We start from the raw sequence: 25,260 nt of genomic DNA on the forward strand, positions 1-25,260 counted from the left end.
TTTTCCCGCGTGGACCGTTCAAGCTGCTCAATGACGCACTTCTCCTGCGCACCTCTCTAGGTGTGTTCACGACACGATGTCCGTGTCCTTTGGCTTTACTGGCCTGTTCCTTTGTCCTCGCTCTGGAAGGGGTCTTCGGAGGACAAATAGCTCTGTAGCTCAGAGCTCACAGCGTAAAGATGAAAGAGTGTAGATACCACGATTCGATGGGGAGTGGAGGCTAGGTGGTTCGGCTTGAATACACCCGCTTAGACACGCTACTCATCCGTAGCTTGGGTAGAAAAAGATTTCTTTGTCTTCAACTTGTTGCGTTTTGGATTCGTTGACCTTTTAGACCTTTGGCTGCAGCTCGGGTCACTTAGTCATGTATGTTAATTCTGCATTCACAGGTTTTATACCCTCGGGTCAGAAGTGGGCGTTACCGCCTTCAGGGCAATTCTCTGGGCGTACCAGGTTTGAGGGGCAAGGTCTAGATTTTACTCAAATCCAATTTTAGACAACTAACTTCACATTTCATCTCTACCGAAACATTCTCTTTGATTTGGACATTTTCCACACAACGTACAATGTATAAACATCAAGCATATACGAGGAAAACTCTTAACGTTACAATGTTTTCATAATAACGTCATCTATTAACCTTTAATAACAAAACAAAAATGACATCCATTTTCATATTCCATCTATCGTCATGACCACCATTGTAGTTGACGGAAACCATTGTTCCAAAGTCCCTTTATTGCATGTTTAAAGTTCTGAGGCTGGTTCTCCATAGTGAGAGGGAATGTTTTCTGTGGCCTCAGAATTACCATGGGTGTGAGGGGTCATAAAACCCCCACATCTTCAGACCCTTAGATCTCTCCTCATCTGTTGGGGTTGAGAGATAAGCTGGAGGGTTGTGGTCTCCTGTAACCTGACCTGATCAGGACAGTCATGACAGGTGGATAGGACTGATGGATGGAGTGTTAGAGGTGGATAGGACTGATGGATGGAGTGGTAGAGGTGGATAGGACTGATGGATGTAGTATTATAGATGGTAGAAGTGGATAGGACTGAAGGAGGGAGTAGTAGAGGTGGATATGTCTGAAGGAGGTAGTAGTAGAGGTGGTAGAGGTGGATATGTCTGAAGGAGGTAGTAGTAGAGGTGGATAGGTCTGAAGGAGGGAGTAGTATAGGTGGATAGGACTGAAGGAGGGAGTAGTAGAGGTGGATATGTCTGAAGGAGGGAGTAGTATAGGTGGATAGGTCTGAAGGAGGTAGTAGTAGAGGTGGATAGGTCTGAAGGAGGGAGTAGTATAGGTGGATAGGACTGAAGGAGGGAGTAGTAGAGGTGGATATGTCTGAAGGAGGGAGTAGTATAGGTGGATATGACTGAAGGAGGGAGTAGTAGAGGTGGATAGGACTGAAGGAGGGAGTAGTAGAGGTGGATATGTCTGAAGGAGGGAGTAGTATAGGTGGATATGACTGAAGGAGGGAGTAGTAGAGGTGGATAGGACTGAAGGAGGGAGTAGTAGAGGTGGATAGGTCTGAAGGAGGGAGTAGTAGAGGTGGATAGGACTGAAGGAGGGAGTAGTAGAGGTGGATATGTCTGAAGGAGGGAGTAGTATAGGTGGATATGACTGAAGGAGGGAGTAGTAGAGGTGGATAGGACTGAAGGAGGGAGTAGTAGAGGTGGATAGGACTGAAGGAGGGAGTAGTAGAGGTGGTAGAGGTGGATATGTCTGAAGGAGGTAGTAGTAGAGGTGGTAGAGGTGGATATGTCTGAAGGAGGTAGTAGTAGAGGTGGTAGAGGTGGATAGGTCTGAAGGAGGTAGTAGTAGAGGTGGTAGAGGTGGATATGTCTGAAGGAGGTAGTAGTAGAGGTGGTAGAGGTGGATATGTCTGAAGGAGGTAGTAGTAGAGGTGGTAGAGGTGGATATGTCTGAAGGAGGTAGTAGTAGAGGTGGTAGAGGTGGATATGACTGATGGATGCAGTAGTAGAGGAGGATAGGACTGAAGGAGGGAGTAGTAGAGGAGGAAAGGTCTGAATGATGGAGTAGTAGAGGTGGAAAGGACTGAAGGAGGGAGAAATAGAGGAGGATAGGACTGAAGGAGGGAGTAGGGATTGGTAGCTTGAAGAACACTAAACAGTGTTGAGAGTATGTATTACGTAATCATGAGGAGTAGCCTACTCTACCTAACTCAGCATTACTTTTACACAGACATAATAGGTTTGAATAAAGTTTATAGATGAATATAGATGACTATGTTGACACTGATAGGTTGGAGTATAACTAACCTCTGAGTGTTTCTGAAGCCTCAGCCCAAGGTGTGTGTGGGGGGGGTATGTCAGTCATGGTTAGCGGGGGTGGGATCTGACATGTCATCCCGACGTCCCACTTCGGTCTGTCCTAGTTCCAGGTCACCGCCAGTGCCTGCAAGACTCCAAGACAAGACTCCCAGCCTGAAGACCAGAGAGGAAGATGAAATGTGAATACTTACAGTACTAATAAAGAACTTAGAACCTGTTCATGGAACACTCGAAGAAACATTTAGAATGAACTATTTAGTAATGTTCCACTCTATAGCACAGCACAGTGGCTTTGTAAGATGGTGGTAAAGGCCTTCACTGTATATGTGGTTTGGTAAAACAGATCAGCCATCTGGTTCTGGGATTCAGACACATACTACATCACCAGTTTAATTGAATGCTTAATTAAAAGTTGAGAGCAGTGGGTCTTTTCCAATGCTAAGTGATTGGCCACTGCAGAGTCAGTTTTACTAGGTATGTGTAGATTGTGTGTAATGTGTGTGTGTGTGTGTGTACACTACAGGCCTGGCTGTTCACGTCATAACTACAGTATCAGTTTCACTAATTACACACATACTTCAGGGATAAGGCTGCTGTTGTAAAACCTGAAGCAAATACTGCCTAATCCAAAGATAGGGAGAGTGTCTGTCTGTCTGTCTGTCTGTCTGTCTGTCTGTCTGTCTGTCTGTCTGTCTGTCTGTCTGTCTGTCTGTCTGTCTGTCTGTCTGTCTGTCTGTCTGTCTGTCTGTCTGTCTGTCTGTCTGTCTGTCTGTCTGGATTACCACTTTATTTTAAGAATGTGAAATGTCAGAATAATAGTAAAGAGAATGTTTTATTTCAGCTTTTATTTCTTTCATCACATTCCCAGTGGATCAGAAGGTTACATACACTCAATTAGTATTTGGTAGCATTGCCTTTAAATTGTTTAACTTGGGTCAAACAGTTTGGGTAGCCTTCCACAAGCTTCCCACAATAAGTTGGGTGAATTTTGGCCCATTCCTCCTAACAGAGCTGGTGTAACTGAGTCTGGTTTGGAAATGATGACTTGGAAACAGGCCACTAGGGGCAACATTGAGGGCTGTTACCTTCAAATAGGTTCCGGTTTTGCCAGGGCAGTGTGGACGTGGATGGCGGATGCACGTAAGCATCTGTCTCTGATTCCAAAAGTTGCATGTTTGAATCCAGCGATAGAAAGTTGTTTTTGAGATTTTAGTTTTAAGCCTATCCCAAACCTTAACCCTTACCTTAACCAATCAGAGTTAATGTCTAAACTTAACCCTAACCTTAAAATTATATAATTAATGTCTAAACTTAACCTTAAACACTTAGACATTTGAAGTTTGGATCAACTTCAAAATTTGACGTTTGAGAAATATGGATGAACGTCTAATTCTGACGAGAGACTGTGAGAGCTGGTAGGGTATGACAACACCCTTCTACACCTGCATTGCTTGCTGTTTGGGGTTTTAGGCTGGGTTTCTGTACAGCACTTTGTGACATCAGCTGATGTACGAAGGGCTTTCTAAATACATTTGATTGGTTAGAGGGGCATAATCACAATCTGGGTCACACACACATACACACACACACACATACTACTAATAGAATATTACTTATTATTTTCAGTATTATTGCTTTTATTTGTATGTGTTTTACCTTTTCTAGTATCATCTCTAGAAAAGCAGCTCTCAGCCATTGCTGGATAGTTGTTTTGTTCTGTGTGTTCATGTGTCCTCTGGTCCAATGCTGATGGGGCGATGGTGTGTTTGTGGTTGTATAATGGTGCACCTGTGGTCTTGTTTTGTGGGTGACTGAGGTCAGAAACACTAACACCAACACTAACCTCAGGCTGTTGTAGAGAGGGATAAATTAAGCAGAGAGACAAATAAAGGAAAGGTGAGGGACTAGCCCTAGGGTATTGAGAAAGAAGGATGGAGAGAGAGATAGAGAAAGATGAGAGAGAAGGGGAGATGAATAGACCTACAGTATTGAGAAAGAAGGAGGGAAATGAAGATGAGAGAGAAAGGGATAGCTGTGTCATTTGGCCTGGACAAGAATCTCCTGCAGGGAGAGTGTTTGTGTGTGTGTGTGTGTGTGTGTGTGTGTGTGTGTGTGTGTGTGTGTGTGTGTGTGTGTGTGTGTGTGTGTGTGTGTGTGTGTCTGTGTGTGTGTGTGTGTGTGTGTGTGTGTGTGTGTGTGTGTGTGTGTGTGTGTGTGTGTGTGTGTGTGAGAGAGAGAGAGGAGAGGTAATTGGCGTGTCTGTCTGGCTGAAAGGCCCTAGCTAACTCTCAGAGTAGAGCAGGAGAGGAGCTGATAACATGGCAATTAAGGCAGAGACAGAAGGGCCCAACACATCAACACAACACTGGAGAAACCCCCAGAGAGAGAGAAGAGGAAGGAGAGGAGGAAGGAGAGAGAGAAAGAGAGAGAGAGAGAAAAGAAAATGTCAACAAGTGAAGAACAAACCCCATTGTAAATACGTTAACTATTTGCACATTGTTACAACACTGTATGTAGCCATAATATGACATTTGAAATGTCTCTATTCCTTTGAACATTTTGTGAGTATAATGTTTACTGTTCATTTTTTGTTAATTTCACTTCTGTTTATTATCTATTTCACTTGCTTTGGCAATATAAACATGTGTTTCCCATGCCAATAAAGCTTTTTGAATTGAATTGAAAGAGGATGAGATGGGAAGAAATGAGGGGAGAGAGTGAGAGGTGGTTGAGGGGACAGGGGAGGAGATAGAGGGGGAGGGATAGTAATGGGGGAGGATGAGATGTGAAGGAATGAGATGAGAGAGAGGTGGGTGAGGGGAGAGAAACTCTGTACATAAAAGACAGTTTAGTACCTACCCCATTCCAGTACACAGTACCTGCATCAGCAGTATTAGCACAGGTTCCTTCCACGCCTCTCCTCCCTCTTCTTCCCCCTGCTCACCCAGTAGGTGAGATATGAGGTAGATTGGAGGTTTACAGAGGAACACAACAGCCTGACTTTATCAAAACACAAAAAGCTAGCTGCCAAACTTCCAAAGGAGATTGACAGACACCTGCTGAGCCACATTGACTCTTCCCCTGCTTGATCATTATTCCTACTGCTTACAAATGTATTTTTTCTCTTTCTGTGTCTCTCTTTCTCTCTTACTCTCTCTCTCTCTGTCTCTCTTTCTCTCTCTGTGTGTGTGTCTGTATTGCTTATTCGGTCTCTCCCTCTCTCTCTATATCTCTCTCTCTCTCTCTCTCTCTCTGTATCTTCTCTCTCCCACTCTTTAAATTCAATTAAATTTAGAGGCTTTATTGTAATGGGAAACAAATGTTTACATGGCCAAAGCAAGAGAAATAGATAATAAATAAAAGTGAAATAAACAATAAAGATTTACAGTGAACACTACACTCGCAAAAGTTTGAAACGAATAGAGACATTTCGAATGTCATATTATGGCTATGTATAGTGATGCTAAAGTACAAAAGGGAAAATAATTAAACATAAATATGGGTTGTATGAATTAATTAATGAAATGAATGAATGAATGTATTTAAAATGGTGTTTGTTCTTCACTGGTTGCCCTTTTCTTGTGGCAACAGGTCTCAAATCTTGCTGCTGTGATGGCACACTGTGGTATTTCACTCAATAGTTATGGGAGTCGTGATGGCGCCGACAGAGATGGTCACCTCGCATCGCGTTCTTAGGAAACTATGAAGTATTTTAGTTTTTTAATGTATTATTTCTTACACTGTTACCCCAGGAAATCTTAAGTCTTATTACATACAGCCGGGAGGAACTATTGGATATAAGAGCAACGTCAACTTACCAACATTACGACCAGGAATACGACTTTCCCGAAGCGGATCCTTTGTTTGGACCACCACCCAGGACAATGGATCGGATCCCAGTAGACGACCAAAACAACGGCGCTGCAGAAGGGGCAGACGGAGCGGTCTTCTGGTCAGGCTCTGTAGACAGGCACATCGCGCACCGCTCCCGAGTATACTACTCGCCAATGTCCAGTCTCTTGACAACAAGGTAGACAAAATTTGAGCAAGGGTTGCCTTCCAGAGAGACATCAGAGATTGTAACATTCTCTGTTTGACGGAAACATGGCTCACTCGGGATATGTTATCAGAGTCGGTACAGCCACTCGGTGTCTTCACACATCGCGCCGACAGAACCAAACATCTCTCTGGTAAGAAGAAGGGCAGGGCTGTATGCCCTATGATTAACAAATCTTGGTGTGATCATAACAACATACAGGAACTCAAGTCCTTTTGTTCACCTGACCTACTGTAGAATTCCTTACAATCAAATGCCGACCGCATTATCTACCAAGAGAATTCTCTTCGATTATAATCCCAGCTGTGTATATCCCCCCCAAGCAGACACATTGACGGCCCTGAAAGAACTTAATTGGACTCTATGTAAACTGGAAACCACATATCCTGAGGCTGCATTTATTGTAGCTGGGGATTTTAACCAGACTAATCTGAAAACAAGGCTCCCTAAATTTTATCAGCATATCGAATGCGCGACCCGGGCTGGCAAAATTCGGGATCATTGCTACTCTATCTTCCGCGATGCATTTGAAGCCCTCCCTCTCCCTCCTTTTGGCAAATCTGACCACGACTCCATTTTGTTGCTCCCAGCCTATATACAGTAACTAAAACAGGAAACGCCCGTACTCAGGTCTGTTCAACGCTGGTCCGACCAATCTGATTCCACTCTTCAAGATTGCTTCAATCGCGTGGACTGGGATATGTTCCGGATAGCATCGGACAACAAAATTAATGTATATGCTGATTCAGTGAGCGAGTTTATTAGCAAGTGCATCAGTGATGTTGTACCCACGGTGACTATTTAAACCTTCCCCAACCAGAAACCGTGGATTGATGGCAGCATTCGCGCAAAACTGAAAGCGGGAACCACTGCTTTTAATCAGGGCAAGGCTACTGGAAATATGACTGAATACAAACAGTGTAGCTATTCCCTCCGCAAGGCAATCAAACAAACTAAGCGTCAGTTTGGAGAGAAAGTACTGTAGAGTCGCAATTCAATGGCTCAGGCACAAGACGTATGTGGCAGGGTCTACAGTCAATCACGGATTACAATAAGAAAACCAGCCCCGTCGCGGACACCGATGTCTTGCTCCCAGACCAGCTAAACAACTTCTTTGCTCGCTTTGAGGACAATACAGTGCCACTGACACGGCCCGCTACCAAAACCTGCGGGCTCTCCTTCACCGCAGCCAACGTGAGTAAAACATTTAACCTGTCTGGCACCGGGGTTCCGCTAGCGGAACTCCTCCCACATTCCACTGAAAAGGCAGAGCGCGAAATTCAAAATATATTTTTTAGAAATATTTAACTTTCACAAATTAACAAGTCCAATACAGCAAATGAAAGGTACACATCTTGTGAATCCAGCCAACATGTCCGATTTTTAAAATGTTTTACAGCGAAAACAAAAAAGGACAGACATTTTTCACAGCACAGGTAGCATGCACAAAGCCAACCTAACTAACCAAGAACCAACCAAACTAACCAACAAACAACTTCATCAGATGACAGTCTTATAACATGTTATTCAATAAATCTATGTTTTGTTCGAAAAATTTGCATATTTCAGGTATAAATCATAGTTTACATTGCAGCTAAAATCAGAAATTGCACCGAAAGCAGCCATAATAATTACAGACACCAACGTCAAATACCTAAATACTCATCATAAAACATTTCTGAAAAATACATGGTGTACAGCAAATGAAAGACAGGCATCTTGTGATTCCAGACAATATTTCCGATTTCTTAAGTGTTTTACAGCGAAAACACAATATAGCGTTATATTAGCTTACCACAATAGCCAGAAACACAAGCCATTTCCCAGCAGCAAAAGTTAGCGATTGTAACAAACCAGCAAAAGATATATAATTTTTGACTAACCTTGATATGCTTCATCATATGACAGTCCTATAACATCAGGTTATACATACACTTATGTTTTGTTCGAAAATGTGCATATTTAGAGCTGAAATCAGTGGTTATACATTGTGCTAACGTAGCTACTTTTTCCCACAACGTCCGGATATTTTTCTGACACTTTTTCTGACACACATATTCTGACCAAATAGCTATTCATAAACATAACTAAAAAATAGATGTTGTATAGGAAATGATCGATACACTAGTTCTTAATGCAATCGCCGTGTTAGAATTCTAAAAATAACTTCATTACGACATAAGGCTTACGTTATGGCGAGCGAGTGCCCAAAACCTGGGCGCAAAACTAATAGTACACAGTTCGACAGATATATGAAATAGCATCATAAAATGGGTCCTACTTTTGATGAGCTTCCATCAGAATGTTTTACAAGAGGTCCTTTGTCAAGAACAATCGTTGTTTGGATTTAGAACGTCCATTTTCCCTCTTGAATTAGCAAGCGCACTAGCCAAGTGGCGCGAAGCTCTCCTTCCTGAACAAAGGGACACAACGCAACACGCCTAACGTCCCGAATAAATTTCAATAGTCTAATAAAACTATATTGAAAAAACATACTTTACGATGATATTGTCACATGTATCAAATAAAATCAAAGCCGGAGATAGTAGTCGCCTATAACGACAGCTTTTCAGAAGGCAATTCCAGGTCCAACCTCGCGCTTTCCAGAAAACAGGAAATGGGTGACACGTCATTCCAAGAGGATTTATTCCACCTCAGACCAAGATAAACACTCCATTTCTTCTCTCACTGCCTCTTGACATCTAGGGGAAGGTGTATGACGTGCATGTATATTAATACGTATCATGCCCATTTATAGGCAGGACCTAGAACAGAGCATCGATTTCAGATTTTCCACTTCCTGGTCAGGAAGTTTGTGCCAAATGAGTTCTGTTTTACTCACAGATATAATTCAAACGGTTTTAGAAACTAGAGAGTGTTTTCTATCCAATAGTAATAATAATATGCATATTGTACGAGCAAGAATTGAGTACGAGGCCGTTTAAATTGGGCACGATTTTCCCCCAAAGTGAAAACAGCGCCCTCTGTCCTCAACAGGTTTTAAACATGTTAACCCTCACAAGGCTGCCGGCCCAGACGTTCTCAGAGCATGTGCAGACCAGCTGGTGTGTTTACGGACATATTCAATCAATCCCTATCCCAGTCTGCTGTTCCCACATGCTTCAAGAGGGCCACCATTGTTCCTGTTCCCAAGAAAGCTAAGGTAACTGAGCTAAACGACTATCGCCCCGTAGCACTCACTTCCGTCATCATGAAGTGCTTTGAGAGACTAGTCAAGGATCATATCACCTCCACCATACCTGACACCCTAGACCCACTCCAATTTGATTACCGCCCCAATAGGTCCACAGACGACACAATTGCAATCACACTGCACGCAGCCCTAACCCATCTGGACACAAGGAATACCTATGTAAGAATGTTCATCGATTACAGCTCAGCATTTAACACCATAGTGTATAGCATTTAACACCCTGGGTCTCGACCCCGCCCTGTGCAACTGGGTCCTGGACTTTCTGACAGGCCGCCCCCAGGTGGTGAGGGTAGGAAACAACATCTTCACCCTGCTGATCCTCAACACTGGGGCCCCACAAGGGTGCGCTCTCAGCCCTCTCCTGTACTCCCTGTTCACCCATGACTGCGTTGCCATGCACGCTTCCAACTTAATCATCAAGTTTGCAGGCGACACTACAGTGGTAGGCTTGATTACCAACAACGACGAGATGGCCTACAGGGAGGAGGTGAGGGCCCTCGGAGTGTGGTGTCAGGAAAATAACCTCACACTCAACATCAACAAAACAAAGGAGATGATCTTGGACTTCAGGAAACAGCAGAGGGAGCACCCCCCTATCCACATCGACAGGATAGTAGTGGAGAAGGTGGAAAGTTTAAGTTCCTCGGCGTACACATTACGGACAAACTGAAATGGTCCACCCACACAGACAGCGTGGTGAAGAAGGCGCAACAGCGCCTCTTCAACCTCAGGAGGCTGAAGAAATTTGGCTTGTCACCAAAAACACTCCCAAACTTTTACAGATGCACAATCGAGAGCATCCTGTCGGGCTGTATCACCGCCTGGTACGGCAACTGCTCCGCCCACAACCGTAAGGCTCTCCAGAGGGTAGTGAGGTCTGCACAGCGCATCACCGGGGGCAAACTACCTGCCCTCTAGGACACCGACACCACCCGATGTCACAGGAAGGCCAAAAAGATCATCAAGGACAACAAACACCCAAGCCACTGCCTATTCACCCCGCTATCATCCAGAAGAAGAGGTCAGTACAGGTGCATCAAAGCAGGGACCGAGACTGAAATACAGCTTCTATCTCAAAGCCATCAGACTGTTAAACAGCCATCACTAACTAGTGGCTGCTGCCAACATACTGACTCAAATCTCCAGCCACTTTAATAATCAAAATTGGATGTGATAAATGTATCACTAGTCACTTTAAACAATGCAATTTTATATAATGTTTACATACCCTACATTACTCATCTCATATGTATATACTGTACTCTATACCATCTACTGCATCTTGCCTATGTCGTTCGGCCATCGTTCACCAATATATTTATATGTACATATTCTTATTCATTCCTTTACACTTGTGTGTATAAGGTAGATGTTGTGAAATTGTTAGATTACTTGTTAGATATTACTGCACGGTCGGAACTAGAAGCACAAGCATTTCGCTACACTCGCATTAACATCTGCTAACCATGTGTATGTGACCAATAACCTTTGATTTGATGTGAGTTTATCAAAATTTGATCTATTTCCGAATTCTTTGTGGGTCTGTGAAATCTGAGGGAAATATGTGTCTCTAATATGTTCATACATTGGGCAGGAGGTTAGGAAGGGCAGCTCAGTTTCCACCTCATTTTGTGGGCGGTGTGCCTACGGCGGCCTTTCTCAATAGCAAGGCTATGCTCACTGTACATAGTCAAAGCTTTCCTTAAGTTTGGGTCAGTCACAGTGGTCAGGCATTCTGCCACTGTGTACTTTCTGTTTAGGGCCAAATAGCATTCTAGGTTGCACAGTTTTTTTGTTAATTCTTTCCAATGTGTCAAGTAATTAACTTTTTGTTTTACCATAATTTGGTTGGGTCTAATTGTGTTGCTGTCCTGGGGCTCTGTGGGGTCTCTGTGTTTGTGAACAGAGCCCCAGGACCAGCTTGCTTAGGGGACTCTTCTCCAGGTTCATCTCTCTGTAGGTGATGGCTTTGTTATGGAAGGTTTGGGAATCGTTTCCTTTAGGTGGTTTTAGAATTTAACGGCTCTTTTCTGGATTTTGATAATTAGCGGGTGTCGGCCTAATTCTGCTCTGGGTGCATTATTTGGTGTTTTACGTTGTACACGGAGGATATTTTAGCAGAATTCTGCATGCAGAGTCTCAATTTGGTATTTGTCCCATCTTGTGAATTCTTGGTTGGTGAGCGGACCCCAGACCTCACAACCATAAAGGGCAATGGGTTCTAAAACTGATTCAAGTATTTTTAGCCAGATCCTAATTGGTATGTCGAATTTTATGTTCCTTTTGATAGCATAGAATGCCCTTCTTGCCTTGTCTCTCAGATCGTTCACAGCTTTGTGGAAGTTAACTGTGGCGCTGATGTTTAGGCCAAGGTATGTATAGTTTTTTGTGTGTTCAAGGGAAACGGTGTCTAGATGGAATATTTGGAATATTTGTGGTCCTGGCGACTGTACCTTTTTTGGAACACCATTATTTTGGTCTTACTGAGATGTACTGTCAGGGCCCAGGTCTGTCAGAATCTGTGCAGAAGATCTAGGTGCTGCTGTAGACCCTCCTTGGTTGGTGACAGAAGCACCAGATCATCAGCAAACAGTAGACATTTGACTTCAGATTCTAGTAGGGTGAGTCCGGGTGCTGCAGACTGTTCTAGTGCCCTAGCCAATTTGTTGATATGTATGTTGAAGAGGGTGGCGCTTAAGCTGCATCCCTGTTTCACCCCACAGCCCTGTGGGAAGAAATGTGTGTGTTTTTTGCCTATTTTAACCGCACACTTGTTGTTTGTGTACATGGATTTTATAATGTCGTAGGTTTTTTCCTCCAACACCACTTTCCATCAATTTATATAGCAGGCCCTCATGCCAAATTGAGTCAAAACCTTTTTTGAAAACAACAAAGCATGAAAAGACTTTGCCTTTGTTTTGGTTTGTTTGTTTGCCAATTAAGGTGTGCAGGGTGAAATTACTGTTGTACAGTAATTTGGTGAAAAGACAATTTGACATGGTCTTATAAGGCTACTCTGCTATCTTCTTTGTGTGTGTGTTTGTGTGTTAGTGTGTGTGTGTTTGTGACGATGGGTTGTGGGATAACAAACCTTCTAGGACCAACACACATGCACGCACATCTTAACACATTTCTTGTTAACAAACTATAGTTTTGGCAAGTGGGTTAGGACATCAACTTTGTGCATGACACACGTAATTTTTCAACAATTATTTACAGACAGATTATTTCACTTATAATTCACTGTATCATAATTCCAGTGGGTCAGAAGTTTACATACACTAAGTTGACTGTGCCTTTAAACAGCTTGGGAAAATCCAGAAAATGATGTCATGGCTTGAGAAGCTGTGCCAAGTCTAGGACAAAAGGCTTCTCAACAGTTTTTACCCTCAAGCCATAAGTCCTGAACAGGTAATCAAATGGCTACCCGGACTATTTGCATTGTGTGCCCACCCAACCCCTCTTTCACGCTGCTGATACTCTCTGTTTATCATATATGCATAGTCACTTTAACTATACATTCATGTACATACTACCTCAATTGGGCCGACCAACCAGTGCTCCCGCATATTGCCTAACCGGGCTAACCTAAGACTCCTGAACAGGTAATCAAATGGCTACCCGGACTATCTGCATTGTGTCCCTCCACCCACCAACCGCCAACCCCTCTTTTACTCTACTGCTACTCTCTGTTCATCATATATGCATAGTCACTTTAATCATATCTACATGTACATACTACCTCAATCAGCCTGACTAACCGGTGTCTGTATGTAGCCTCGCTACTTTTATAGCCTCGCTACTGTATATAGCCTCGCTACTGTTATTTTTCACTGTCTTTTTACTGTTGTTTTATTTCTTTACTTACCTATTGTTCACCTAATACCTTTTTTGCACTATTGGTTAGAGCCTGTAAGTAAGCATTTCACTGTTGTATTCGGCGCGCATGACAAATACACTTTGATTTGATTTGATTTTCTGATAGGCTAATTGACATAATTTTAAGTCAATTGGAGGTGTACCTGTGGATGTATTTCAAGGCCTACCTTCAAACTCAGTGCCTCTTACCTTCAAACATCTCGTTGCTTCAATTGGAGTGGCCATCACAAAGCCCTGACCTCAATCCTATAGAAAATGTGTGGGCAGAACTGAAAAAGCGTGTGCGAGCAAGGAGGCCTACAAACCTGACTCAGTTACACTAGCTCTGTCAGGAGGAATGGGCCAAAATTCACACAATTTATTGTGGGAAGCTTGTGGAAGGCTACCCAAAACATTTGACCCAAGTTGAGCAATTTAAAGGCAATGCTACCAAATACTAATTGAGTGTATGTAAACTTCTGACCCACTGGGAATGTGGTGTAATAAACAAAAGCTGAAATAAATCATTCTCTATACTATTATTCTGACATTTCACATTTCCTAACTGACCTAACACAGGAAGTTTTTACACGGATTAAATGTCAGGAATTGTGAAAAACTGAGTTTAAATGTATTTGGCTACGGTGTATGTAAACTTCCGACTTCAACTGTATATACACACACACAGTAGGTCAGTGTGTACTGGTCAGAGCTTGAGGACAGTCAATAATGTATTGAGTGGTGGATGATTCAGTTCATCTCTCTGAGGCTTTATGAGGTCACAGAAGGGGAGAAGGTATTGATCTACACACTGCATGTGACCATTACAATGAACTGGAGTCCACTCTGCTTATATCACTGCAGGCCAGTGTGCCAATGGACCTTAACTGTCCATGCAAGCAACAGTTCTTCCTCCCGCTTACATTAAAACGAATATTGAGAATCAACTAAATCCGTTAGAGACCTGGGGTTTGTAGTTGAAGCTGATGATCAGACCAAGGCGCACACTGGTTTCCTCAGCCCACCTTTCGCCCTGCAAGACTACTCTGCAGGCTATCGCTGAAGGTACTCATCTTTAGTGTGTATGTGTGTGTGTGTTTAGACTGTAGCCAGTACACTCTTAGAATAAGGCATTCCAAAAGGGTTCTGCGGCTATCCCCATAGGAGAACCCTTTTTGGTTCCAGGTAGAACCTTTTTTGGTTTCAGGTAGAACTATTTTGGGTTCCATGATTAACCCTCAATGGTAAAGGTTCAACACGGGAACCAAAAGGGGTTCTTCAAAGGGTTATCTTATGGGGACCGCCAAAGAACCCTTTTTGGTTCTAGATACCACCTTTTTTTCTAAGAGTGTAGGCGTATGTCAGAGCTGTGAGTGTTAACTCAGTAATATCCAGACATACATTAATCCATCCAGACAGCCATTCTCCCAGTCACCAGAGAAAATAAACAAGTATAAAAATGTACAAAGGAAATTTTGTCTGAGCTGGGATATTATGCGCTTCTGTTTGTAAAAAACAAAATCCATCTCTCCAATGAATTCCATCTCTAAGGAGTACAGTGATTCTCCAGGGGAACTTGGGCAAACTCTTAAGACAATTGATCTTGTGAATTATGCATGTATTATTTCGTATATAGATATATGATTGGGTGCCTGGGGAGATGGCGGGGCTAGAGAATTCCCCAAAATGTTCTTAGGCCTACTTATAGTTATACAATTCAAGCTTAAACGAGACAGTGCTTGTTCAAAGTTTGGAATTTCAGTTGATAACTATAGCGCTTCCCTTGGGACAATCAGCGTCATTTTGTAAATGACATATCTCTATGGCAAGACGCATCATTCACCCAAGTTTCATCAAAATTGGGCCAGTGGTGCATGAGATATTGCGTGTGACTAAGTAATTTACGCATGTACTAGAGTATGTATAAATGGAGACAGATCCAAAGTCCTCATTCCGATTTCATTGAGGAAGATACTTTGTACGCTTGATTCAGTGGAAGGGTGAATGAACATTGGATGGATTGTCGTATGTCTATGTGACATACGACATTATTACAACGTTGTCTGTCCTTTTAGGTAAGAGTTTTCGTTGACATGTGAATGTCATTTCATCCTTTTGATGGTTTCTTTTCCTGTTGAATGGCTCTATTTGAGTCTCATCTGTAGTGAGCTTATGCGTTGTGGTGTTCTCATTGATACACTACATGGCCAAAAGTATGTGGACACCTGCTCATCGAACATTTCATTCCAAAATCATGGGCATTAATATGGAGTTGATCCCCTCTTTGCTGCTATAACAGCCTCCACTCTTCTGGGAAGGCTTTTCACTACATGTTGGAACATTGCTGCAGGTACTTGCTTCCATTCAGCCACAAGAGCATTAGTGGGGTCGGGCACTGATATTTGGCAATTAGGCCTGGCTCGCAGTCAGCATTCGAATTCATCCCAAAGGTGTTCGTTGGGGTTGAGGTCAGGGCTCTGTGCAGGTCAGTCAAGTTCTTCCACACCAATCTCAACAATCCATTTCTGTATGGATCTCGCTTTGTGCACATGGGCATTGTCATGCTGAAACAGGAAAGTGCCTTCCCCAAACTGTTGCCACAAAGTTGGAAGCACAGAATCGTCTAGAATGTCATTGTATGCTGTAGCATTAAGATTTACACTCATTGGAACTAAGGGGCCTAGCCCAAACCATGAGAAACAGCCCCACACCATTATTCCTCCTCCACCAAACTTTACAGTTGCATTGGGACAGGTAGAATTGGGACAGGTAACGTTTCCTGGCATCTGCCAAACCCAGATTCGTCCGTCTGACTGCCAGATGGTGAAGCTTGATTCATCACTCCAGAGAATGTGTCTACTGCTCAAGAGTCCAATGGCGGCGAGCTTTACACCACTCCAGCCAACGCTTGGCATTGAGCATGGTTATCTTAGGCTTGTGTGCGGCTGCTTGGCCATGGAAACCCATTTCATGAAGCTCCCAATGAACAGTTATTGTGCTGACATTGCTTCCAGAGGCAGCATGGAACTTGGTAGTGAGTGTTGCAACTGAGGCCGTTTTTTTACGCGCTTCAGCACTCGGCGGTCCCGCTCTGTGAGCTTGTGTGGCCTACCACTTCGCGGGTGAGACGTTGTTGCTCCTAAATGTTTTCACTTGACAATAATTGCACTTACAGTTGACCGGGGCAGCTCTAGCAGGGCAGAAATTTGACGAACTGACTTGTTGGAAAGGTGGCATCCTATGACGGTTCCACGTTGAAAGTCACTGAGCTCTTCAGTAAGGCCATTCTACTGCTAATGTTTGTCTATGGAGATAGCATGGCTGTGTGCTCAGTTTTATACACCTGCCAGCAATGGGTGTGGCTGAAATAGCCGAATCCACTAATTTGAAGGGGTGTCCACATACTTTTGTATATATAGTGTATGAATGATGTATGCTGTGGTCACAGCAGTGAGAGCAGACAGTGTTTGTCTGAAAACAGCTCTTATTTAGCTGGCTCTGTGAATGATTCAATAGCCAATGGGGTCACACAAACACACACACACACACACACACACGTTTGTTTTACTATCCTTGTGGGGACCAAACAATTGATCCCATTCAAAATCCTAACCCTAAACCAAAAGTTAATCCTTAACCTTAACCTTTACCCCAAACCCCAAACCCTAAACCTAATCCTAACTCCTAACCCCTAACCCTAAATCTAACTCAAACCCCTAAACCTATAATAGCCCTTTTCCTTGTGGTTACGGGCAAAATGTCTCCACTTCTTCAAATGTTCCTTGTTTTACAAAAGGATTTTTGGTCCCCACAAGGATAGTAAAACCAAAAACATATGCACACGCACTTTCACACACACACACACACACACACACATACACTAACACACGCAAACGCACACGCACCCCACACACACAATAACACGCACACACACACAGAGAGAGAGAAAGAGAGAGAGAGAGAGAGAGAGAGAGAGAGAGAGAGAGAGAGAGAGAGAGAGAGAGAGAGAGAGAGAGAGAGAGAGAGAGAGAGAGAGTGTTCTTCATCTCACCACTATAAGGATGTAGAGATGCCCTGCACTGTACTGTACTATACTGTACTATACTGTACTATACACTACTGTACTATACTGTACTGTACTGTACTGTACTGTACTGTACTGTACTATACTGTACTATACACTACTGTACTGTACTGTACTATACTGTACTATACACTACTGTACTATACTGTACTGTACTATACTGTACTATACACTACTGTACTATACTATACTGTACTATACTGTACCATACTGTACTATACTGTACTGCACTATACTGTACTGTACTATACTGTACTATACTGTACCATACTGTACTATACTGTAATGCACTATACTGTACTGTACTGTACTGTACTATACTGTGCTGTACTATACTGTACTATACACTACTGTACTATACTGTATTGTACTATACTGTACTATACTGTACCATACTGTACTATACTGCACTGCACTATACTGTACTGTACTATACTGTACTGTACTGTACTATACTGTACTATACTGTACCATACTGTACTATACTGTACTATACTGTACTGTACTATACTGTACTGTACTATACTGTGCAGTACTGTACTGTACTATACTGTGCTGTACTATAATGTACTATACTGTACTGTACTATACTGTGCAGTACCGTACTCTCTTCTGCAAACTCAGTCCTGCCCTCCCACCCCAGAGCACATTTTTGTTTTTGCCCGAGCACTCCACTGTTTGGAAAATAGAAAATATATAATGAAAGGACAAATAGGTGAAGGATAAGATTCCATGTTTTCAGCTCCAACTTTGAAATGAAAAGGTGCATATTGTGGCGTTAAGGTCACATGGTTGTGATTGGTTACTGATATTACTCTCAAACATCAGTACTGCTGTCACTCCCCTCCCTGCTCTGTGATAAGCTCCTTATCAACTTCCTCTCCCTCTCATACTTCTCCTCCGTTGACATTCCTTCCGGGCGGTCCAGAGTTATCGTCTGTCAGTGAGATTTAATTTGTTTCTGCATGTCCTCTTATAAGAGCTGCCAGCAGCACCCAATACCCTTCATCCCAAAACCACTTCACCCCTACCTCTCTTTCATCCCTCTATCACTTCACCCTTCCTCTCTTTCATCCCTATATCACTTCACACTTCCTCTCTTTCATCCCTCTATCACTTCACGCTTCCTCTCTTTCATCCCTAAACCACTTCACACTTCCTCTCTTTCATCCCTAAACCACTTCACCCCTTCCTCTCTTTCATCCCTCTATCACTTCCTCTCTTTCATCCCTCTATCACTTCACACTTCCTCTCTTTCATCCCTCTATAACCTCACACTTCCTCTCTTTCATCCCTCTATCACTTCACGCTTCCTCTCTTTCATCCCTAAACCACTTCACCCCTACCTCTCTTTCATCCCTAAACCACTTCACACTTCCTCTCTTTCATCCCTCTATCACTTCACCCCTACCTCTCTTTCATCCCTAAACCACTTCACACTTCCTCTCTTTCATCCCTCTATCACTTCACACTTCCTCTCTTTCATCCCTCTATCACTTCACACTTCCTCTCTTTCATCCCTCTATCACTTCACACTTCCTCTCTTTCATCCCTAAACCACTTCACCCTTCCTCTCTTTCATCCCTAAACCACTTCACACTTCCTCTCGTTCATCCCTCTATCACTTCACGCTTCCTCTCTTTCATCCCTCTATCACTTCACCCCTACCTCTCTTTCATCCCTCTATCACTTCCTCTCTTTCATCCCTAAACCACTTCACACTTCCTCTCTTTCATCCCTCCATCACTTCCTCTCTTTCATCCCTCTATCACTTCACACTTCCTCTCTTTCATCCCTCTATCACTTCACCCCTACCTCTCTCATTCAAGTTCATTCTTCTATTTCTTCTCCTTTACTCTCTCATCACTCTTCATTGTTTTCATCCATTCATTTCTGCCCTCACCACCTTTCCCCTTGATTACTCTATCCCGTTACCTTCAACTCCCCCTCCATATCATTCAACTCACTTGTCCTTCACCTCCCCTCCATATCATTCAACTCACTTGTCCTTCACCTCCCCTCCATATCATTCAACTCACTAGTCCTTCACCTCCCCCTCCATATCATTCAACTCACTAGTCCTTCACCTCCACCTCCATATCATTCAACTCACTTGTCCTTCACCTCCCCTCCATATCATTCAACTCACTAGTCCTTCACCTCCCCTCCATATCATTCAACTCACTTGTCCTTCACCTCCCCTCCATATCATTCAACTCACTAGTCCTTCACCTCCCCCTCCATATCATTCAACTCACTTGTCCTTCACCTCCCCTCCATATCATTCAACTCACTAGTCCTTCACCTCCCCCTCCATATCATTCAACTCACTAGTCCTTCCCCTCCCCCTCCATATCATTCAACTCACTTGTCCTTCACCTCCCCTCCATATCATTCAACTCACTAGTCCTTCACCTCCCCCTCCATATCATTCAACTCACTAGTCCTTCACCTCCACCTCCATATCATTCAACTCACTTGTCCTTCACCTCCCCTCCATATCATTCTACTCACTAGTCCTTCACCTCCCCCTCCATATCATTCAACTCACTAGTCCTTCCCCTCCCCCTCCATATCATTCAACTCACTAGTCCTTCACCTCCCCCTCCATATCATTCAACTCACTAGTCCTTCACCTCAACCTCCATATCATTCAACTCACTAGTCCTTCACCTCCCCCTCCATATCATTCAACTCACTAGTCCTTCACCTCCCCCTCCATATCATTCAACTCACTAGTCCTTCACCTCCACCTCCATATCATTCAACTCACTTGTCCTTCACCTCCCCTCCATATCATTCAACTCACTTGTCCTTCAACTCCCCTCCATATCATTCAACTCACTTGTCCTTCACCTCCCCCTCCATATCATTCAACTCACTAGTCCTTCACCTCCCCCTCCATATCATTCAACTCACTAGTCCTTCACCTCCACCTCCATATCATTCAACTCACTTGTCCTTCACCTCCCCTCCATATCATTCAACTCACTAGTCCTTCACCTCCCCTCCATATCATTCAACTCACTTGTCCTTCACCTCCCCTCCATATCATTCAACTCACTAGTCCTTCACCTCCCCCTCCATATCATTCAACTCACTTGTCCTTCACCTCCCCTCCATATCATTCAACTCACTAGTCCTTCACCTCCCCCTCCATATCATTCAACTCACTAGTCCTTCCCCTCCCCCTCCATATCATTCAACTCACTTGTCCTTCACCTCCCCTCCATATCATTCAACTCACTAGTCCTTCACCTCCCCCTCCATATCATTCAACTCACTAGTCCTTCACCTCCACCTCCATATCATTCAACTCACTTGTCCTTCACCTCCCCTCCATATCATTCTACTCACTAGTCCTTCACCTCCCCCTCCATATCATTCAACTCACTAGTCCTTCCCCTCCCCCTCCATATCATTCAACTCACTAGTCCTTCACCTCCCCCTCCATATCATTCAACTCACTAGTCCTTCACCTTCCCCTCCATATCATTCAACTCACTAGTCCTTCACCTCCCCCTCCATATCATTCAACTCACTAGTCCTTCACCTCCCCCTCCATATCATTCAACTCACTAGTCCTTCCCCTCCCCCTCCATATCATTCAACTCACTAGTCCTTCAACTCCCCTCCATATCATTCAACTCACTAGTCCTTCACCTCCCCCTCCATATCATTCAACTCACTAGTCCTTCACCTCCCCTCCATATCATTCAACTCACTAGTCCTTCCCCTCCCCCTCCATATCATTCAACTCACTAGTCCTTCCCCTCCCCCTCCATATCATTCAACTCACTAGTCCTTCACCTCCCCCTCCATATCATAAAACTCACTAGTCCTTCACCTCCCCCTCCATATCATTCAACTCACTAGTCCTTTACCTCTCCCCTCCATATCATTCAACTCACTAGTCCTACACCTCCCCCTCCATATCATTCAACTCACTAGTCCTTCACCTCTCCCCTCCATATCATTCAACTCACTAGTCCTTCACCTCCCCCTCCATATCATTCAACTCACTAGTCCTTCACCTCCCCCTACATATTATTCAACTCACTAGTCCTTCACCTCCCCCTCCATATTATTCAACTCACTAGTCCTTCACCTCCCCCTCCATATCATTCAACTCACTAGTCCTTCACCTCCCCCTCCATATCATTCAACTCACTAGTCCTTCACCTCTCCCCTCCATATCATTCAACTCAATAGTCCTTCACCTCCCCCTCCATATCATTCAACTCACTAGTCCTACACCTCCCCCTCCATATCATTCAACTCACTAGTCCTTCACCTCTCCCTCCATATCATTCAACTCACTGGTCCTTCACCTCCCCTCCATATCATTCAACTCACTAGTCCTTCACCTCCCCTCCATATCATTCAACTCACTAGTCCTTCACCTCTACCCTCCATATTATTCAACTCACTAGTCCTACACCTCCCCTCCATATCATTCAACTCACTAGTCCTTCACCTCCCCCTCCATATCATTCAACTCACTAGTCATTCACCTCCCCTCCATATCATTCAACTCACTAGTCCTTCAACTCCCCCTCCATATCATTCAACTCACTAGTCCTTCAACTCCCCTCCATATCATTCAACTCACTAGTCCTTCACCTCCCCTCCATATCATTCAACTCACTAGTCCTACACCTCCCCCTCCATATTATTCAACTCACTAGTCCTTCAACTCCACTCCATATCATTCAACTCACTAGTCATTCAACTCCCCTCCATATCATTCAACTCACTAGTCCTTCACCTCCCCCTCCATATCATTCAACTCACTAGTCCTTCACCTCCCCCTCCATATTATTCAACTCACTAGTCCTACACCTCCCCTCCATATCATTCAACTCACTAGTCCTTCACCTCCCCCTCCATATTATTCAACTCACTAGTCCTTCACCTCCCCTCCATATCATTCAACTCACTAGTCCTTCACCTCCCCCTCCATATTATTCAACTCACTAGTCCTTTACCTCTCCCCTCCACATCATTCAACTCACTAGTCCTTCACCTCTCCCCTCCATATTATTCAACTCACTAGTCCTTCACCTCCCCCTCCATATCATTCAACTCACAAGTTCTTCACCTCTCCCCTCCATATCATTCAACTCACTAGTCCTTCACCTCCCCCTCCATATCATTCAACTCACTAGTCCTTCACCTCCCCCTCCATATTATTCAACTCACTAATCCTTCACCTCCCCCTCCATATCATTCAACTCACTAGTCCTTCCCCTCCCCCTCCATATCATTCAACTCACTAGTCCTTCACCTCCCTTCCATATCATTCAACTCACTAGTCCTTCACACCCCCCTCCATATTATTCAACTCACTAGTCCTTCACCTCTACCCTACATATCATTCAACTCACTAGTCCTTCACCTCCCCTCCATATTATTCAACTCACTAGTCCTTCACCTCTCCCCTCCATATCATTCAACTCACTAGTCCTTCACCTCTACCCTACATATTATTCAACTCACTAGTCCTTCACCTCCCCCTCCATATTATTCAACTCACTAGTCCTTCACCTCTACCCTACATATCATTCAACTCACTAGTCCTTCACCTCTCCCCTCCATATTATTCAACTCACTAGTCCTACACCTCCCCTCTATATTATTCAACTCACCCATCCTTCACCTCCCCCTCCATATCATTCAACTCACTAGTCCTTCACCTCCCCCTCCATATTATTCAACTCACTTGTCCTTCATCTCCCCTCCATATCATTCAACTCACTAGTCCTAAACCTCCCCCTCCATATTATTCAACTCACTAGTTCTTTACCTCTCCCCTCCATATCATTCAACTCACTAGTCCTTCACCTCTCCCCTCCATATTATTCAACTCACTAGTCCTTCACCTCCCCCTCCATATCATTCAACTCACTAGTCCTTCACCTCTCCCCTCCATATCATTCAACTCCCTAGTCCTTCACCTCCCCCTCCATATCATTCAACTCACTAGTCCTTCACCTCCCCTCCATATTATTCAACTCACTAGTCCTTCACCTCCCCCTCCATATCATTCAACTCACTAGTCCTTCCCCTCCCCCTCCATATCATTCAACTCACTAGTCCTTCACCTCCCCTCCATATCATTCAACTCACTAGTTCTTCACCTCCCCCTCCATATTATTCAACTCACTAGTCCTTCACCTCCCCCTCCATATCATTCAACTCACTAGTCCTACACCTCTTTATCCTCTTAGTAAGCCACCATCATGTCAGCCCTCTCTAATCATCATCCCATGCTATCATCCTTTAGTTTTATGCCAGGAAGAAGAGAAACGAACAGCCTGAGGGGTTTCTATGGCAATCAGAGGTGAAAGAGCTAGTTACGCCTGGATATAACATAGAAGGAGGAGAGGAGAGGAGAGGAGAGGAGAGGAGAGGAGAGGAGAGGAGAGGAGAGGAGAGGAGAGGAGAGGAGAGGAGAGGAGAGGAGAGGAGAGGAGAGAGTATTTGTGTGTGTGTTATCTAAAGTGTAAATGTGTGACAGCGGCAGTAATCGATAGTTCTGTTCCTCTCTCCTGTCACATTATACAATTATATGGGGCTTATATAAATCTGGGACAGCTGGGACAGTGGGTCTCACTGGAAATACAAGTCCTGTCCTCCTAACACTAACTCTGTGCCCCCTGGTCTTTTGGACACAGAGTGACTGGAGAGACTGAGGGGTAAGGTCAAGGTCTGCCATTTTACCCACTGACCTTAAACACTTCCCTTTCCCCTTCTCTAGAGTACAGATGGGGGATTATTTCACCGTGTCTGAGAGCTACAGTGCTCCTAGTGATTGTGGCTTGTACAGGCAGGACACACATGGTCAGAGAGTTGTTGTTGTTGTCCCCTGTCTGTTTTCTGTCTCTCTCTCTGTCTCTCTCTCTCTCTGTCTCTCTCTCTCTCTGTCTCTCTCTCTCTCTCTCTCTCTCTCTCTCTCTCTCTCTCTCTCTCTCTCTCTCTCTCTCTCTCGCTCTGTATCTCTATCTCTATCTCTCTCTCTTACCATGTTGTGACTACCATTGTTTACTCCTTGTGTGTCCTGCCTGTATGTGTGTGCCCTTCCTGGACACTGATTGGCTGTGAGTGGTAGCTTCACCCGGAGCCCTCCGCAACAATGTCTCCTGTCGGCGTGGATAATGGAGAGAGATGCATCATGGGAAAAACCCCTGGGAGTTTTCAGAGAGGGTATTATTTCAGTTTTTTTAGTTATCTTCTTGCCTCCCCTGCTCTGCTCTGGGAGATGAATGGGGTTAAAGATAGGTCCCATAGAGAGGGATGGCAGTAAATACCCTGATCCTATTCCATGGACACATCCGCTGAGGTACATCATTTGGACCATACAGGTAGATTTAGACCAAGCGCTAATTAGCGATGTATACTCTGCTGTCCATTCCATATTTAGCATTGTATGTTTAATGTGTTACAGAAAGAGTGAAATCACTGCAAGAGGAATTTATGGCCACTCTCAGATTATGTGGTAGTGGGGTTTTTTTTCTCCAGAAATGTTCATCATATGAATGATAATGTTTCACTGTAAATAGGAACGTTACCTTGGTATTGAAATCAGGGGCTTTGGGGGGAAATTGCTATCCAAGTTCAGGGAGCTGAAATGTAGATGTAAACTGCAGAGTGTCTACAGTCTGGTTTTGAAAATGTCTCAGTTCAGTCAAATCATCAGACTTAGTGATGCGGACAGACAAGGTTTAAAAGCCAGTGGAAAGTTTTTGAAAAAGTCC

At 43.9% G+C, this 25,260-nt stretch overlaps 1 protein-coding gene across 1 annotated transcript in view; it reads left to right on the forward strand.

Annotated features, from left to right (window-relative positions):
• Positions 1-3,330: 3,330 nt before the first annotated feature.
• The window catches only part of LOC120041226 (sterile alpha motif domain-containing protein 10-like), a 98,550-nt gene continuing 76,620 nt past the window's right edge, over positions 3,331-25,260 (forward strand). Inside the window, exon 1 of the mRNA XM_038986163.1 lies at positions 3,331-3,430. Within this exon, the coding sequence (XP_038842091.1) occupies positions 3,331-3,430 (100 nt within the window). The remainder of the gene's footprint in view (positions 3,431-25,260) is intronic.

The sequence above is a fragment of the Salvelinus namaycush genome, unplaced genomic scaffold (genome assembly GCF_016432855.1).
Source record: "Salvelinus namaycush isolate Seneca unplaced genomic scaffold, SaNama_1.0 Scaffold42, whole genome shotgun sequence".
Lineage (NCBI taxonomy): Eukaryota > Metazoa > Chordata > Actinopteri > Salmoniformes > Salmonidae > Salvelinus > Salvelinus namaycush.